This window comes from Salvelinus alpinus, chromosome 14 (genome assembly GCF_045679555.1).
Source record: "Salvelinus alpinus chromosome 14, SLU_Salpinus.1, whole genome shotgun sequence".
NCBI lineage: Eukaryota > Metazoa > Chordata > Actinopteri > Salmoniformes > Salmonidae > Salvelinus > Salvelinus alpinus.
In genome coordinates, this window is record NC_092099.1 from 12,362,167 (window position 1) to 12,381,575 (window position 19,409).

Below are 19,409 nucleotides of genomic sequence, written 5' to 3' on the forward strand. Positions count from 1 at the left end.
ATTCCTATTTCTCTCTACAATATGAATGTGTCAGGTGTTACAATTATATGCTTGAAAATTCGTACAAAATGTAATTTCTACGTCGTTCAGTTTTGCTTTTCTCTGCTTTCGTTATGACATGGTGTCACAAGTCAAATTAGGAGGGTAGTCCGTTCTTTAAGTCGTTGTCAAAACAGATCATTTAGTAGCATCATGCTACGTTTGATATGGGCCCCATTGTAAAGGCTCGTCAACATCAAGCAGCACATTAACAAACATTAGCTGCATCCCAAATGGTACCCTAATCCCTACATAGTGCACTACTTCTGATCAGCGCTCCATAGGCCTTGGTCAAAAGTAGTGCAGTAAATAGGGAATGGCATGCCATTTGGGAAGCATACATCGCATCCCAAATGGTACCCTAATCCCTACATAGTGCACTACTTCTGATCAGCGCTCCATAGGCCTTGGTCAAAAGTAGTGCAGTAAATAGGGAATGGCATGCCATTTGGGAAGCATACATTTCCCTGTGCGCATTAAAAGCACTCCCTCGCACACTGCCTCTTGGGCTGCACTTTGACACAAAGAGGCGAGAGGGAAATTAGGTATGTCTGGTTCCTATTAATTACAGTCTTCTGAAGTCTCCCATGGACACACGCGAGCCACTCTATTACGGAAGGGGTGTTGGCTGATAAATTAATAATCCCGGTTGTCACTGGGTACAGATGAATGGCCCCTGGTGATTGATGCTGTTTTCTTTCATAGGGCAGGAATTTGATGTCAGAGCCAAATGTGTTATCAATGCCACAGGACCTTTTACCGATGCACTGCGGAAAATGGATGATCAGAAGAACCCCAACATCTGTCAGCCCAGTGCTGGGGTGCACATCGTCATCCCGGGCTATTACAGGTAACAAACAACGCCCCCCCCCCCCCCTGCATCACTGCATCATTAGCGCCTGGCTGATCAATTCATTAGCACCATCGGCTGAGCCACGAGACAGGGACAGCCAGGACAAAACATAGGCACTCTTAAGATACAAGAAGCTCTTGCATGGATGGTTCAGAACAAGTGCTTGGTGCTGAGGGGCTCTGTTCAGGGGCATCATGCCTCTTTGTGTTTCTTCACACTCCCTGTTAGGTCGAAAAGGCCATTTAGATGAGTTTAATCAAGCTAACAGATGGCATTGTATGCCGTTTATCTCCAGATGAATATGGATTTTTGAAGAGAGCTTTTGGCCTACTCAACCAGACTTTCCTGTAATGCCTACACTTTTAGGAACAAAGGTGCTATCTAGAACCTAAAAGTCCCCAGATAGGGTTCTACATGGTACCCTAAAGAGTTCTACCTGGGACCAAAAAGGGTTCTCCTATGGGGACAGCCGAAGAACCCTTTTGGAATCCTTTTTTCTTAGTGTACTCAGTGCTGGTTTTCTTGTTGATGCATGTTATTTGTGTTTGCAGGGCAACAAAAAGTGCCCCCCCCCCCTTTCCCGCCACCTCTACCGCCACCTCTACCCCTCCCCTGTTTCCTGTATTAAATTGAGTCAGTACCATGTGCATGTGTTTTAAACAGGACAATATGAGTGCTATGCTGTCGCTGGAACTATACGGGAACAGTGGCGTAGCTGGAATTGAAACCAGCAGAATTAATCTCCTGGAAAGACCGTTGACAGGAGCCTGATTATGGGGTGTCCCCCAGTCGGCCCGCTCACGACCCCCAGCAGACCAAAGGTTAATGCAGTCTTCTTGTTTGCTTCCCCCACTCTACTTCCACCACACTCCCTCCACCACACCCCTACCTTCAGTCCAGACAACATGGGGCTCCTGGATCCAGCCACCAGCGACGGACGCGTCATCTTCTTCCTGCCCTGGGAGAAGATGACCATCGCCGGGACCACGGACACGCCCACGGAGATCACACCGCACCCCATCCCCATGGAGGAGGACATCAACTTCATCCTCACGGAGGTCCGCAACTACCTCAGCCCCGATGTCGAAGGTGACTATGACCTGCAATGACCTGCTTATGGTTTCTCAGAGGGATACACAGTGCAGGAGTAGAAGATCTCTAGTGTAATCATGAATTGACATTTCTTTACAAACTTTTGATAATGCAATATGCGTTATCTATACAATAACTCAATTAGCCAGTTAGATCTTTATAATAACTGGAATATCCAGTAATTTCAGAAGTCTGGATCGTTTTATAAAAATGATCTATCAGTGAAATGGTTGTATTCTATACAGCATCGTTTTTCAAGTCAATCTTCCATAGGGTGATGGAAAGGAAGGCCATGATGGTAAAGGTATAAAGGTAGCAATGTCAACACATACTGTATTTCCTTCACAAGCCATGAATCACTAGTGTGCTATACTTTTACACTTACGGCACTATAATGACGTTACAATCACACCTAATTCATAACAGACATTTATGATAATAAATACACGTCCGACAATCTCACAGTATTTTTTTTCCCTCTCTAGATTTACAAATAGCTGATGGAGCAAGCAGCTGACTGATATAAATGGGCTAATGTGATGGCAGTGTAGCACAGTGTAGGACTTCCACCAGATATTAATTCATCAGGCGGCCACAGAGTGCAGACAGATACAAATTCCTGCTTTAATTATGTATGGGACCTGCAGTCGAGAAACAGGAGACATCAACCAACAACACTCTGAGGATTTCTTATAGGAACTTTGTGAAGCCCTATTTAATTTCCTCCATAGTTATTTTGTTTCCTTCAACTATAATGCATTGCTGCCTGTTGTTTCCCTAAACACTTAGGACAAAATAGATTATCTGTTTTCTACTCACTGTACCTCCACATGGGAGGTTTGTTATGAATAAGTGAAAAATAACCAATACCACATTAAATTATATTGTTTTCGATTTGCGATTTTTATGAGACCTTCCTGGAGCCCTTATTATGTATTTTGTATATGTTTTTCCGATTTAGGGCCTCTGATGGCCTTGCCGATTGACTGGTTTATCAAAACCCAGGGAGACTTTATTAAATGAAGGACCGTTGGGTATCTAAACAGAATGCAGTGCTATTGATTTTGGAGAAGTGGTCTAATTGTTTTCAGTGCACAAGGGGTTGTCGAGATTATTTGATTGATTAGCTTGATTCTAGTCTACATCCACATCCTCTCCTGGCCAGCCAATCTAATGGCACAGTAATGCCAAAGCACTGCATTCTCCATCATTATTTTCCATCTATCTATATCCAGCATAAGATTTACCCCAAAAAGTTTTTGCACATTTCCTACTCATTAGCTGCCCAGCTTTCCTTCTACCAAGACCTCGAGACAGTAGAGAGGTGGCACCTGTACAGTACAGTAGCTCTGTCTGTATGGAGCGTATGGAGGAGGACTATGTGTTATGGTGGCTCTGCGGCTCAGGTCTCAGACCAGCGTCCGGGCGGCTCCATGCTGCAGCCAGCATGCTCTGTGCTCTGGACGGCCCGCCAGGCTGACATGTGGCGTATGTCTGGGCGAGACCCTGTCTCCCCAAGTCCTGTGGTCATAGTCGGAGCAGAAGACCCTACGGCCTGAGAACAAAAAAAACACACAAGTGTGAAGTGATGGAGCCGGAGGCCATGAGGGAACGGACTTTTCTCCTCCGTCTCATCTCTCCGTCCTTGCCTGTGGACGTGCTGGGGCTCCAGACGTGGAGTCTCCAGTAATTCTGAACGGCAGAGGAAAGGAGAAGAGGAGGATCTTTCCGGGGGGGATTTGTCACATTATGCGGCGGTGACACCTCAGAGGAGACATAGTGGCCTGGAGTAGACAGGCAGTGTCTCCTCAGTCCTTCCTCCAGTCCTTCCCGTAAGGAAGTGGTCTCCATGGCTTCTCACAGTCACACCAACCTCTGAGTGACACCCAGCAGACAGTTCCAGATCCCTACTGGAACCAGACCTGGGTTCAATTACTATTTGAAATAATTTCAAATACTTCAGCTGGACTTGATTGAGCTTGCCTGGCACAATGGAACCAATAGAATAGTCATAAAACTGCAAATACCGCCCATCTGGCACTCCAAGCAGGCTAAATCAATTGCTAATAGTGTTTAAAAGATTTAACATAGTTTTGAACCCAGGTCTGACTGTAACAGGACCGTACCAGTAGCACACCCCTGGCCTGCTGTTGCTGCAGCTGAAGCACTGGGCCTGCTTTGTTCTTCTACTGCAGTACGGACTGGACTCCGTTATGTCCCAAATGGCACCCTATTCCCTATATAGTGCTCTACTTTGGACTTGGGCCCATTGGGCTCTGGTCAAAAGTTGTGCACTATACAGGGAATAGGTTTCCATTTGGAACGCACCTCTCTCTGCATGGCGGAATGTTTCCACACGGCCTCCATTCCCTGCTAATGAGTCATCCCAACAAAGGACCCGTCAGTTCAACTCATATTGTCTCTTATAATCCAAAAATGGCACTCTTTTTCATATTGTATCCTTCACATCCCAGACAACCCACATTTCTGCGTGGAAGAATATGTCCTTTGTTCACTGCCATATTTTTTGAGGACGGGTAAATGTATATGTTTTCAGTGTGAGTTGAATGGTTTTTAGGTATGAATCAATCTCAGCAAGACTTCTGAGGCTGTCCTAATATGGACACCATACTGGACTAGAAAGTATACCCACAAAGTTGAAGTCAATCAGACTGAGCCGGTGAACTCTTGAATGCAGCCAGAGTTGGAGACCGAGCGGGCTGTTTCCCTATTCCCCTATATTGTGCACTAGTTTTGACCAGAGCCCTATGGAACCTGGTCGAAAGTAGTGCACTAAATAGGGAACAGGATTCCATTTGGGTTGCAACCAGAGATGTTGTTTATCATGCATAGCTTTCACTTTGCACAGCCGTACAAATTAGCTTTGTCTCTATCTGCTCCCCTTTTACTGCCCACGTGAGGCCTTCAGCCCCAGAGCTACTCAGCTGTCATAAATGTTTAAAAAATGCCCTTTGATAACGAGTTTGTCATTGTTTTATTCAGAAATATCAACCAGCCCATTATAGTGGCAGCTATTTTTTCAATCGATACACAACAGCATATTAATATTTAATTCTTTATATGTCACCGCGATATGAAGAGAGAGCGGCTGTTTTGGTGTATGAGTTGGAACTCGTTTATTTTCTAGCAGTAGAGGAGGGAGGTGTTATTTAGGCCTGCAAGGATTCCACTAGCTGTCCATCACTCTCATAGCTGTGTGTCTCCTGCTTTGTGTAGCCTAGCGTGTGTGTGTGTGTGGTCTCACTCTGTCTGGACTCTTTGTCCTGTGCAGTGAGGAGAGGAGATGTTTTGGCAGCCTGGAGTGGTATTCGTCCGCTGGTCACAAACCCCAACTCCAAGGACACTCAGTCAATCTGCAGGAATCATATTGTCCACATCAGTGACAGCGGGCTGGTCACCATCGCTGGTTAGTCTGTACAGTCAAATGTTTCACTGCATTTTATCAATGCTAATCATGCTGTACATGTAACTTACTCTGTGTGAGATAATATAGGCCTATACTTGAATTGCAGCACTAACAAGTCTATTACAGGTAGTGTGGTAATAACACCATATTAGCACAAGTCTATTACAGATAGTGTGTTAATAACACCATATTAGCACACGTCTATTACAGGTAGTGTGGGAATAACACCATATTAGCACAAGTCTATTACAGGTAGTGTGTTAATAACACCATATTAGCACAAGTCTATTACAGGTAGTGTGGTAATAACACCATATTAGCACAAGTCTATTACAGATAGTGTGGTAATAACACCATATGAACACAAGTCTATTACAGGTAGTGTGGTAATAACACCATATTAGCACAAGTCTATTACAGGTAGTGTGGTAATAACACCATATTAGCACAAGTCTATTACAGATAGTGTGGTAGTAACACCATATTAGCACACGTCTATTACAGATAGTGTGGTAATAACACCATATTAGCACAAGTCTATTACAGGTACTGTGGTAATAACACCATATTAGCACAAGTCTATTACAGATAGTGTGGTAATAACACCATATTAGCACAAGTCTATTACAGGTAGTGTGGTAATAACACCATATTAGCACAAGTCTATTACAGATAGTGTGGTAATAACACCATATGAACACACGTCTATTACAGGTAGTGTGGTAATAACACCATATTAGCACAAGTCTATTACAGGTAGTGTGGTAATAACACCATATGAACACAAGTCTATTACAGGTAGTGTGGTAATAACACCATATTAGCACAAGTCTATTACAGGTAGTGTGGTAATAACACCATATTAGCACAAGTCTATTACAGATAGTGTGGTAATAACACCATATTAGCACAAGTCTATTACAGGTAGTGTGGTAATAACACCATATTAGCACAAGTCTATTACAAGTAGTGTGGTAATAACACCATATTAGCACAAATCTATTACAGGTAGTGTGTTAATAACACCATATTAGCACAAGTCTATTACAGGTAGTGTGGTAATAACACCATATTAGCACAAGTCTATTACAGGTAGTGTGGTAATAACACCATATTAGCACAAGTCTATTACAGATAGTGTGGTAATAACACCATATTAACACACGTCTATTACAGGTAGTGTGGTAATAACACCATATTAGCACAAGTCTATTACAGGTAGTGTGTTAATAACACCATATTAGCACAAGTCCATTACAGGTAGTGTGGTAATAACACCATATTAGCACAAGTCTATTACAGGTAGTGTGGTAATAACACCATATTAGCACAAGTCTATTACAGATAGTGTGTTAATAACACCATATTAGCACAAGTCTATTACAGGTAGTGTGGTAATAACACCATATTAGCACAAGTCTATTACAGATAGTGTGGTAATAACACCACATGAACACACGTCTATTACAGGTAGTGTGGTAATAACACCATATTAGCACAAGTCCATTACAGGTAGTGTGGTAATAACACCATATTAGCACAAGTCTATTACAGATAGTGTGTTAATAACACCATATTAGCACAAGTCTATTACAGGTAGTGTGGTAATAACACCATATTAGCACAAGTCTATTACAGATAGTGTGTTAATAACACCATATTAGCACAAGTCTATTACAGGTAGTGTGGTAATAACACCATATTAGCACAAGTCTATTACAGATAGTGTGGTAATAACACCATATTAGCACAAGTCTATTACAGATAGTGTGTTAATAACACCATATTAGCACAAGTCTATTACAGGTAGTGTGGTAATAACACCATATTAGCACACGTCTATTACAGATAGTGTGGAAGTCTATTACAGATAGTGTGGTAATAACACCATATGAACACAAGTCTATTGCAGGTAGTGTGGTAATAACACCATATTATTACAAGTCTATTACAGATAGTGTGGTAATAACACCATATGAACACAAGTCTATTGCAGGTAGTGTGGTAATAACACCATATTATTACAAGTCTATTACAGATAGTGTGGTAATAACACCATATGAACACAAGTCTATTGCAGGTAGTGTGGTAATAACACCATATGAACAGAAGTCTATTACAGATAGTGTGGTAATAACACCATATTAGCACAAGTCTATTACAGATAGTGTGGTAATAACACCATATGAACAGAAGTCTATTACAGATAGTGTGGTAATAACACCATATTAGCACAAGTCTATTACAGATAGTGTGGTAATAACACCATATGAACAGAAGTCTATTACAGATAGTGTGGTAATAACACCATATTAGCACAAGTCTATTACAAGTAGTGTGATAATAACACCACATTTTAAATTCTTGTCTAGGTGGGAAATGGACAACATATCGCTCCATGGCGGAGGATACCCTGGATGCTGCAGTCAAGGCCCATAACCTTTCTGCTGGCCCCAGTAAGACAGTGGGCCTGATGCTAGAGGGAGCTAAAGACTGGACTCCTACCATGTACATCCGCCTGGTACAGGACTATGGCCTGGAGGTGGAGGTGGGCTCAACTACTAGTTGCAAAATTCTGTTAACTTTCCCAACATTCCCAGGTTTTCCTGAAATACTGTCTGGAAGATTCCCGAAATCAGGAAGGAATAAGCAGAAGGTCCGGAATCCTCCACCTAGGGTTTCTGGAAAACCTGGGAATTTTTCAAAAGGTACCAATCATTTTAGGTAGTTGTAATGATTTATTGAGGTGCCAACTTTAAAGTAATGGTCTGCCATAATTGTATGACATCAATTTGTAGGAGGATACTAATGAATAGTCAGGCCCATTTGTAAAGCTGAATTGAATGACTCCTTTAGTACACGAGTCCACACAATCCCAGAAGCTGCTGTCAAATGAAAATTGTGCCATCAAGTACCCTGACATCCCAATGACGAGCCACATGTGTTCATCTTGGCCAATGAGTGAATAGAACACCAGTGCTTTTAGCACAGAGTATTAAAAGTGCTAACAGTGCAGCTTGCACTCTCTCTGTCACTGCCCCGCTCAGACACATCTCCAGGACAGTCCACGCCATGTTAGACTTCAAATGAACTGTACAATGACCTGCAAATGACAAGCCGAGAGAGTTGCAGCCCCCTGTGACTTAGTGTGAATGAGATTTAACCCTTCGTTAGCGGGGAATAGGGAAGAAAGCCTAATCTATGATCCTGATGTTGCCGGAATGTTTAAAAAGGTCAATGTGCTGATATTTTTGACAGCGCGTGACCTTTAGTGAAAAAAAGTAACCAAACCGGTTGAATTGAAATAACTTCTTCTTTGTTTAGTTCTGGCACATAATGTATCACAGTCAAAGCATGCTGTCTCCTCTGCAGCCATCTCCACCATGAGTGACTCGACTGTTAATACATCGTATTGATCTCATATCAAAAGGTGCTGTTTAAATGCAATGGATTTCCGAGGGACCATTGGCCCATTCTGTTTGGATTTTAACTGGATTGCAAATGTGTGTGGTGTCCAGGTGGCCCAACATCTGGCCTCTTCCTACGGAGGGAGGGCCTACGAGGTCGCCAAAATGGCCCATGTCACCGGCAAACGATGGCCCATTGTCGGCAAACGCCTCGTATCTGAATTCCCCTACATTGAGAGTGAGGTTTGTATGTACATTATATCCAGGGCTGCAAAATTCCAGTCACTTTCCCAAAATTCCCAACAGGGAGTTCTGGGAAACCTAGGAAGTTACTGTAGTTAAAGACATGCTCCGGTACTTAGGTGATTTAAGAAAGTATTTTTTTAACTTCCCACTTTGGGCTAGGTGTGTCAGTGTGTAGTTCATACATGCATAATGTATGAGCAGAATTACTGTTTTACCTCAATTAGCAACAAAATCCCTAGTTTGAAAGCAAATGTTTTCTTGAAGCTGTGCCTCGCTATTTTCCCTACATTTCCCCTCACCTGGGCCAGTCCCATAGCAATTCGAGTTCTAGAAAATGAGCTTCAGCCCCTCGCAATTGAATGACTGCTAGCAAGAGGCCTGCCCAGCGTTATCCAATGAGTTTGCGGGGCGGTCCCAAAGGCTCAGTGGACACAGCAGAGAGAGAGAGAGAGAGAGAGAGAGAGAGAGAGAGAGAGAGAGAGAGAGAGAGAGAGAGAGAGAGAGAGAGAGAGAGAGAGAGAGAGAGAGAGAGAGAGAGAGAGAGAGAGAGAGAGAGAGAGAGAGAGAGAGAGAGAGAGAGAGAGAGAGAGAGAGAGAGAGAGAGAGAGAGAGAGAGAGAGAGAGAGAGAGAGAGAGAGAGAGAGAGAGAGAGAGAGAGAGAGAGAGAGAGAGAGAGAGAGAGAGAGAGAACGAACCATTTACTGCTTGGGTATCCCCTAAATAGGTCTTATTCCATTCTTATTCATTTGTTTACAACTATTCTTAATTTTTTATTGGCACCGGTATAATAATAATATTTATATATAATGGTGTGTGTGTGTGTATGTATGTATGTATGTATGTATGTATGTATGTATGTATGTATGTGTGTGTGTGTGTGTGTATATGTATATATATATGTATGTATATGTATATATATATATATTATTTTGTATTGTTTTCAATGTACTTTACTCAAACCAGTGAATATCACTTATTATAAATGAGATCATTAACTATCAGCTCTTGGAATATCCAGGGACTTTACTCTTCACATTTTGGTTATAAAACAACAAATCCAGAATTTATTAAAAACATCCAGGGACAGGACATCATAATCCTACTGGAAACATGGTGTCGTGGAGACATAGATACTCAGTGTCCCTCAGGCTATAGAGAAAGTTTACTACCATCAATCAAACATAAAAATGTTAAACGGGGCCGAGACTCAGGTGGAATCATCATTTGGCATAAGCAGGACTTGGCACTGAATGAAATGAAAAAAGGTACCAGTCACATTTGGCTAAAACTTAACAAAGGTACAATCTATTGTGACAATGATGTGTACATATGTGCAGCTTATGCTCCTCCTTCAGATTCACCATATTATGATGATCAGTTCTTTGACAATCTCCATACAGAAATCATTACATTTCAGGCAGAGGGTAAAGTGCTTCTTTGTGGAGATTTCAATGCAAGAACAGGTTCTGAGCCTGACTACACTGATGCGGGAGGTAACCACCACATATTTGGTCACCCCTCCTTGTACAGCAGCCCTATTATAAATAATAGAAACAGTCCTGACCAAATACTGAACAAAAATGGGAAGGAGTTAGTGCATCTCTGTCGAGCCTTAGGCCTGTACATGCTTAATGGTAGAATCAGAGGGGACTCTTTAGGTCAGTTTACTTACTGCTCAGCTCTTGGGACAAGTGTAGTCGATTATGCCATCACGGACATTGACCCCTCCTCCATTAGTGCATTCACTGTCAGACCACAGACACCATTGTCAGATCACAGTCAGATCAACGTGTTCTTGAAGAAATTAACCGGCAATATTCATTCAAAAAAACTGCCCAATAAACTATTCAACATAAACCAATCATACAGATGGGCTCCAAACAGTGCAGAGAGATTCATTGAAACATTGAACTCAAAAGAAATGATGAACTCTATACAGTTTTTCAATAACTCACAATACCAAAACAATAAAGATGGTGTCAATTCGGCTACTCTAAACATCAACTGCATATTCCAAAAAGCAGCATCGAAAGCAAATTTGAGAAAACCAAAGAAATGCAACATCAGAAACAAAAAACAAAATGTTTCTGACAAATGGTTTGATAATGAATGTAAAACAATTAGAAAACACCTAAGACAAATGTCAAACAAAAAACATAAGCAGCAAAACAACCCAGAGCTACGATATGAATACTTTGAAACTCTGAAACAGTATAAACATACACTGAAACGCAAGAAACTGAATTATACCAACAAGACACTTGATGAAATTGAAAACGCAATTGACCAAAATCAGTTCTGGGACATGTGGAACAATTTAAGCACAACAAAGCCACAAGAATTAGCCATACAAGATGTAGGAATTTGGAAAACTTATTTTGATAATCTATACAAAAACATCCCACAAAAAGACTTAAAACAGAACCAATTAGAAATTAAAGAAAAATTGAACATCCTTGAATCAGTCATTAAAAATAACCAAAATCCATTAGATTACCCAATAACCCAACAAGAACTAAATGAAAAGCTCAAATCTATTAAATCAAAGAAGGCTTGTGGTCTAGACAACATCAGAAATGAAATGCTGAAAAACAGCACACCTGAGTTGCAAAATGCTGTGCTTAAATTGTTCAACATGGTTTTAACTTCTGGCTGCTTCCCTGATGTCTGGAACCAGGGGCTCATCTCCCCTATCCACAAAAGTGGAGACAAATCAGACCCCAATAATTACAGGGGAATTTGTGTAAACAGTAACTTGGGAAAGGTTTTCTGTAGCATTTTGAATTCAAGAATCCAAACCTTTCTTCAAGAAAAAAATGTAATAACTAAATGTCAAATTGGCTTTCTCCCTAACCATCGCACTACTGACCATATATACACCTTACACACACTAATTAATAAACACGTCCACCAAAAAAAAGAGGGCAAAATCTTTGCTTGCTTTATTGACTTTAAAAAAGCATTTGATTCTATTTGGCACGAAGGGCTATTCTACAAAATTCTACAAAGTGGGCTTGGTGGTAAGGTGTATGACTTAATAAAATGTATGTACACAGAAAACAAGTGTGCAATAAAAATCAAAAACCAAAGAACAGAATTCTTTTCACAATGTCGAGGTGTGAGACAAGGCTGTAGTTTGAGTCCAAATCTTTTCAACATTTATATCAATGAATTAGCAGACATGTTGGACCATTCTCCAGCCCCAGGACTCACACTATTTGACACAGAGGTGAAATACCTGCTATATGCTGATGACTTGGTACTTCTATCACCAACCAAAGAAGGTCTTCAACAGAACATTAATATTCTAGAGCAATATTGCCATAATTGGGCCCTGGCAGTAAATTTCCCAAAAACTAAAATCATGATTTTCCAAAAACAAAACAGATGTCAGAAACACAAATATAAATTCACCCTGAACAACACCATCATTGAACACACAAAAAATTACACCTACCTTGGTCTGACCATATCTGCATCGGGAAACTTTAATATGGCAGTGAATGCACTCAAAGAAAAAGCCCGCAGAGCATTGTATGCAATAAAAATGAAATTATTCAAAATCAACATCCCAATTAGAATTTGGACCAAAATATTTGACAGTGTAATCCTACCAATAGCTCTTTACGGAAGTGAGGTTTGGGGGCCACTCAATAAACTGGACTTTAAAATGTGGGACAAACATCCAATTGAAACCCTACATGCAGAATTCTGTCGGAAAATCCTACAAGTCCAGAGAAATACACCAACTAATGCATGTAGGGCAGAATTGGGCCGCTTTCCAGTAATAATGAAAATACAGAAAAGATCATTAAAATTTTGGCTACATCTAAATTCAAGTCCAAATTCGAGTCTGCAATTTAAAGCACTTCAAACCCAAGAGCTGAGCCCAGAAACGAGCCCTCTCAGTCAGCTGGTGTTGGACCTAACCAACCAAGCTGACACCAGCACTGCTTCAAAACAAAGAATTCCAATAAACAAAATCATGAACCAATCAAAGGACTCATATTTACAACATTGGAAAAACGAAACAAAATCCCAAAGCCGACTAAATTGCTATCTGACCCTAAACAGAGAATATGAATTGGCTGAATATCTCTACTCTGTCAGAGATTCGAAGCAGAGACAGATCCTTACCAAGTACAGGCTGAGTGACCACCGATTGGCAATAGAAACCGGCAGACATAAAAAGACATGGCGACCCAAAGAGGAGCGTGTATGTGGTCACTGCACGACAGGGGAGGTAGAAACAGAGATGCACTTTCTCCTTTACTGTGATAAATATTCCTCACCAAGAGATTCATTATTCACAGAAATGACTACATTTATTCCAAATTTTAACTTATTAAACCCAGAGGAAAAACTAAAAATACTCATGGGCGAAGGAGCAATGGCTCCTCTTGCAGCCAAATATGTATTTGCCTGCCATAGCCTGAGGGACACTGAATAATAACATCTGCATAGTAAGCAGTAACTTACTTATTATGACTGTTATTGTTTTTACTGTTATTGTTATTAGTATTATTATTGTTGTTTATCATTCCAAATAGTAATGGTATGGGTGGTAATGGTAATGATAGCAGTTTAATGATGGTGGTGGTGGTAGTGGTGCATTACACCATACATAACATTCGACTATTGACTGTTACCATTTTATTGTTACTATTTTTATATTTAATTTTGTATTATTATTTACTGCCATTCTATATTATTATTTGTCATTGTTTTAATTGTATTACAATGTATATTGTATACATTGTTGCTTTGGCAATATTGACACAATGTTTTTCATGCCAATAAAGCAGCTTGAATTTGAATTTGAATTTGAGAGAGAGAGAGAGAGAGAGAGAGAGAGAGAGAGAGAGAGAGAGAGAGAGAGAGAGAGAGAGAGAGAGAGAGAGAGAGAGAGAGAGAGAGAGAATTAGGCCGATACCCACTAATTATCAAAATCCAGAAAAGAGCCGTTAAATTCTACAACCACCTAAAAGGAAGCGATTCCCAAACCTTCCATAACAAAGCCATCACCTACAGAGAGATGAACCTGGAGAAGAGTCCCCTAAGCAAGCTGGTCCTAGGGCTCTGTTCACAAACACAAACACACCCCACAGAGCCCCAGGACAACAGCACAATTAGACCCAACCAAATCATGAGAAAACAAAAAGATAATTACTTGACACATTGGAAAGAATTAACAAAAAAACAGAGCAAACTAGAATGCTATTTGGCCCTAAACAGAGAGTACACAGTGGCAGAATACCTGACCACTGTGACTGACCCAAACTTAAGGAAAGCTTTGACTATGTACAGACTTAGTGAGCATAGCCTTGCTATTGAGAAAGGCCGCCGTAGGCAGACATGGCTCTCAAGAGAAGACAGGCTATGTGCACACTGCCCACAAAATGAGGTGGAAACTGAGCTGCACTTCCTAACCTCCTGCCCAATGTATGACCATATTAGAGAGACATATTTCCCTCAGATTACACAGATCCACAAAGAATTCGAAAACAAATCCAATTTTGATAAACTCCCATATCTACTGGGTGAAATTCCACAGTGTGCCATCACAGCAGCAAGATTTGTGACCTGTTGCCACAAGAAAAGGGCAACCAGTGAAGAACAAACACCACTGTAAATACAACCCATATTTATGTTTATTATTTTAACTTGTGTGCTTTAACCATTTGTACATTGTTACAACACTGCATATATATAATATGACATTTGTAATGTCTTTATTGTTTTGAAACTTCTGTATGTGTAATGTTTACTGTTCATTTTTATTGTTTATTTGACTTTTGTATATTACCTACCTCACTTGCTTTGGCAATGTTAACACATGTTTCCCATGCCAATAAAGCCCCTTGAATTGAATTGAATTGAATTGAGAGAGAGAGAGAGAGAGAGAGAGAGAGAGAGAGAGAGAGAGAGAGAGAGAGAGAGAGAGAGAGAGAGAGAGAGAGAGAGAGAGAGAGAGAGAGAGAGAGAGAGAGGGAGAGAGAGAGAGAGAGAGAGAGAGAGAGAGAGAGAGAGAGAGAGAGAGAGAGAGAGAGAGAGAGAGAGAGAGAGAGAGAGAGAGAGCGCAGTGCACATATCTGCACATACAGCAATTTTCAGGGACCACTTTTGGCTGTTGAGTGGTACTTTCAGAACTACTTGCTAAAAAGTATACAAAAGTACTGGAGGATCTCTTTAACTCCTAATCAACAGAGCTAACAGAAGAGTGAATAGGTGAATAATCAGAGGTGCATCAAGTGTAGACTAAGCATTATATTGTTTCCAGGTCCAGTATGCCATTAAAGAGTATGCGTGCACGGCCATTGATGTGATCGCCAGGCGCACGCGGCTGGGCTTCCTGAATGTGCAGGCGGCCGAGGAGGCCCTTCCACGTATCGTAGACATCATGGGAAAGCAGCTGACGTGGAGTGAGCAGAGGAAGAGGGTGAGCTGCACCACTCTCTCACAGTAGGGTTGCAAAATTCCAGAAACTTTCCAGAAAATTCCCAGGTTTTCCAGAAATCCAGGTTGTAGGATTTTCGGATTTTCGGATTTCCTTCTCATTTCCTTCTGGGGGAAAAAAAAAAAAAACTAGACATTTTGGGAAAGTTACTGGAATTTTGCAACCCTGTTTCACAGACAAAACCACTGCATTCAAACTGCTACATCTTTCCTTAACCCATTCGTACAGTATACAATCGATATGTAAGAAAATTCCTATTGACTGGCACCGTTCCCAGTATCTCTCTCCCATCCAGTCACTGATTTTCCCGCTCGGATATTCCCGCACATGCATTTTGATCGACCTCACATTAACTTGGGATACGTTTGATCTTTATTAAGAGCCATAAATTGGCTTTGGTCATTACCATAGGTTAATTACTGAGGTTTGCTTTATGCTGTTGCTACATTCACACTGTAATCATATGCAGCTAACAAAAACCATTTACTGCTTGGGTATCCCCTAAATAGGTATTGTTTTGATATTTCTATTCCAGTCTAGGTTTTGTTTGTATTGGACTATTAATAGAGAAATACCTAACTAGAGCTTTGATACAGTTTGATTCTCATGAATTCAGATGGGGCCTCACCCTTCCTCTAATTCTCCTTCTACAGTAGGACCATTGAACTTTAGCCCAGTTATGGAGTGATTCTTCCCTGCATTCCTTAGAGCACCTTTTACCAATCCATGACAAGTCAAATTCAAAGCAAACCGGTATTGAATGTGAAAGTATTAATTCACCACTATGGATAACTGACCCCTGTTTTTACCGTATTTAGGTTGAGAAGGTATTTAGAAAGCCACTAACCTACAGTATTCGTGGTAGATTGCAGACCACCTGTTTGTATGTGGGTGTCTGAGTGTCTGCTATGTGATCAATGTGTGCTAATGGGAGTAGTGCTAGCGCTGCTGTGATGAATGTCTGGTATTCTAATGGGCCTTCAAATCAAATCGTATTGGTCACATACACATGGTGAGCAGATGTTATTGCGAGTGTAGCGAAATGCTTATGCTTCTAGATCCGACAGTGCAGCAATATCTAGCAGGTAATATCTAACAATTCCACAACAAAACCTAATACCCACAATCTGGTAAAGGAATGGGATAAGAATATACGTATAACTATAAAATATATGGATGAGCGGTGATAGAGCGGCTAAGATGCAAGGGCTATTATAGAATAGATAGAATAGTATTCAAATCAAATGTATTTATAAAGCCCTTCTTACATCAGCTGATATCTCAAAGTGCTGTACAGAAGCCCAGCCTAAAACCCCACCTGCAAGCAATGCAGGTGTAGAAGCACTGTGGCTAGGAAAAACTCCCTAGAAAGGCCAGAACCTAGGAAGAAACCTAGAGAGGAACCAGGCTATGAGGGGTGGCCAGTCCTCTTCTGGCTGTGCCGGTTGGAGATTATAACAGAACATGGCCAAGATGTTCAAATGTTCATAGATGACCATCAGGGTCAAATAATAATAATCACAGTGGTTGTCGAGGGTGCAACAGGTCATCACCTCAGGAGTAAATGTCAATTGGCTTTTCATAGCCGATCATTCAGAGTATCTCTACCGCTCTCACGACTTCCGCCGAAGTCGGTCCCTCTCCTTGTTCGGGCGGCGTTCGGCGGTCGACGTCACCGGCTTTCTAGCCACCGCCGATCCACTTTTCATTTTCCGTTTGTCCTGTCTTTGTCTTTCACACCTGGCTTCACTCAACCAATTACTTGTTTATTATTTAACCCTCTGTTCCCCATGTTGTGTTTGTGAGTGATTGTTTATTGTAATTTCGGTCCGTCTTTGTGGGCTCGTGTTGTTACTTTGTATATTTGTCTTTTTTGAGTAAAGTACGTTGATTACTCAATTCTGCTCTCCTGCGCCTGACTCTCTACACCAGCTACACACAGGACCCTTACAACTGCTCCTGCTGTCTCTAGAGTGTTGAAAACAGCAGTTCTGGGACAGGTAGCACATCCGGTGAACAGGTCAGGATTCCATAGCCGCAGGCAGAACAGTTGAAACTGGAGCAGCAGCACGGCTAGGTGGACTGGGGACAGCAAGGAGTCATCAGGCCAGGTAGTCCTGAGGCATGGTCCTAGGGCTCAGGTCCTCCGAAAGAAAGAAAGAAAGAAAGAGAGAAAGAGAGAGAGAATTAGAGAGAGCATACTTAAATTCACACAGGACACCGGATAAGACAGGAGAAATACTCCAGATATAACAGACTGACCCTAGCTCCCCGACACATAAACTACTGCAGCATACATACTGGAGGCTGAGACAGGAGGGGTCAGGAGACACTGTGGCCCCATCCGACAATAACCCCGGACAGGGCCAAACAGGCAGGATATAACCCCACCCACTTTGCCAAGCACAGCCCCCACACCACTAGAGGGATATCTTCATCCACCAACTTACCATCCTGAGACAAGGCCGAGTATAGCCCACAAAGATCTCCACCACTGCACAACCCAAGGGGGGGCGCCAACCCAGACAGGAAGATCACGTCAGTGACTCAACCCACTCAAGTGACGCACCCCTCCTAGGGACGGCATGGAAGAGCACCAGTAAGCCAGTGACTCAGCCGCTGTAATAGGGTTAGAGGCAGAGAATCCCAGTGGAGAGAGGGGAACCGGCCAGGCAGAGACAGCAAGGGCGGTTCGTTGCTCCAGTGCCTTTCCGTTCACCTTCACACTCCTGGGCCAGACTACACTCAATCATAGGACCTAATGAAGAGATGAGTCTTCAATAAAGACTTAAAGGTTGAGACCGAGTCTGCGTCTCTCACATGGGTAGGCAGACCATTCCATAAAAATGGAGCTCTATAGGAGAAAGCCCTGCCTCCAGCTGTTTGCTTAGAAATTCTAGGAACAGTAAGGAGGCCTGTGTCTTGTGACCGTAGCATAGGTAGGTATGTATGGCAGGACCATATACAGTATACATATACAGTATACAGTATATACATATGAGATAAGTAATGCGAGATTTGAAAACATTCTTAAAGTGGCATTATTAAAGTGACTAGTGTTCCATTTTAAAAAGTGGCCAATGATATCACGTCTGTATGTAGGCAGCCGCCTCTCTGTGCTAGTGATGGCTGTTTACCAATCTGATGGCCTTGAGATAGAAGCTGTTTTTCAATCTCTCTGTCCCAGCTTTGATGCACCTGTACTGACCTCGCCTTCTGGATGGAAGCGGGGTGAACAGGCAGTGTCTCGGGTGGTTATTGTCCTTGATGATGTTTTTTGCCTTTTTTTTTGCCTTGCTGCAGTTGCCGTACCAGGCAGGGATACAGCCTGACAGGATGCTCTCGATTGTGTACCTGTAAAAGTTAGTGAGGGTTATCGGTGACAAGACAAATTTTTTCAGCCCCCTGAGTTTGAAGAGGCGCTGTTGCGCCTTCTTTACCACACTGTCTGTGTGCGTGGACCATTTCAGTTTGTCTGTGATATGTACACTGAGGAACTTAAAACTTTCCACATTCTCCACTGCTGTCCCGTTGATGTGGATAGGGAGGTGCTCCCTCTGCTGTTTCCTGAAATCCACGATCATCTATTTTGTTTTGCTGACGTTGAGTAAGAGGTTATTTTCCTGACACCACACTCCGAGGGCCCTCACCTCCTCCCTGTAGGCTGTCTCGTCGTTGTTGGTAATCAAGCCTACCACTGTTGTGTCATCTGCAAACTTTTGATGATTGAGTTGGAGGCGTGTGTCGCCACATGGTCGTGGGTGAACAGGGATTATAGGAGGGGAACGAGAACGAACCCTTGTGGGGCCCCAGTGTTGAAGATCAGCAGAGTGGAGATGTTGTTTCCTACCTTCACCACCTGGGGGTGGCCCGTCAGGAAGTCCAGGA

At 42.0% G+C, this 19,409-nt stretch overlaps 1 protein-coding gene across 1 annotated transcript in view; it reads left to right on the forward strand.

The window, feature by feature from the left end:
• The window catches only part of LOC139538427 (glycerol-3-phosphate dehydrogenase, mitochondrial-like), a 55,647-nt gene that overhangs the window by 15,387 nt on the left and 20,851 nt on the right, over nt 1-19,409 (forward strand). Inside the window, exons 8-13 of the mRNA XM_071340433.1 lie at nt 745-889; nt 1,788-1,981; nt 5,277-5,411; nt 7,784-7,959; nt 8,930-9,061; nt 15,345-15,503. Coding sequence (XP_071196534.1) covers nt 745-889; nt 1,788-1,981; nt 5,277-5,411; nt 7,784-7,959; nt 8,930-9,061; nt 15,345-15,503 — 941 coding nt within the window. The remainder of the gene's footprint in view (nt 1-744; nt 890-1,787; nt 1,982-5,276; nt 5,412-7,783; nt 7,960-8,929; nt 9,062-15,344; nt 15,504-19,409) is intronic.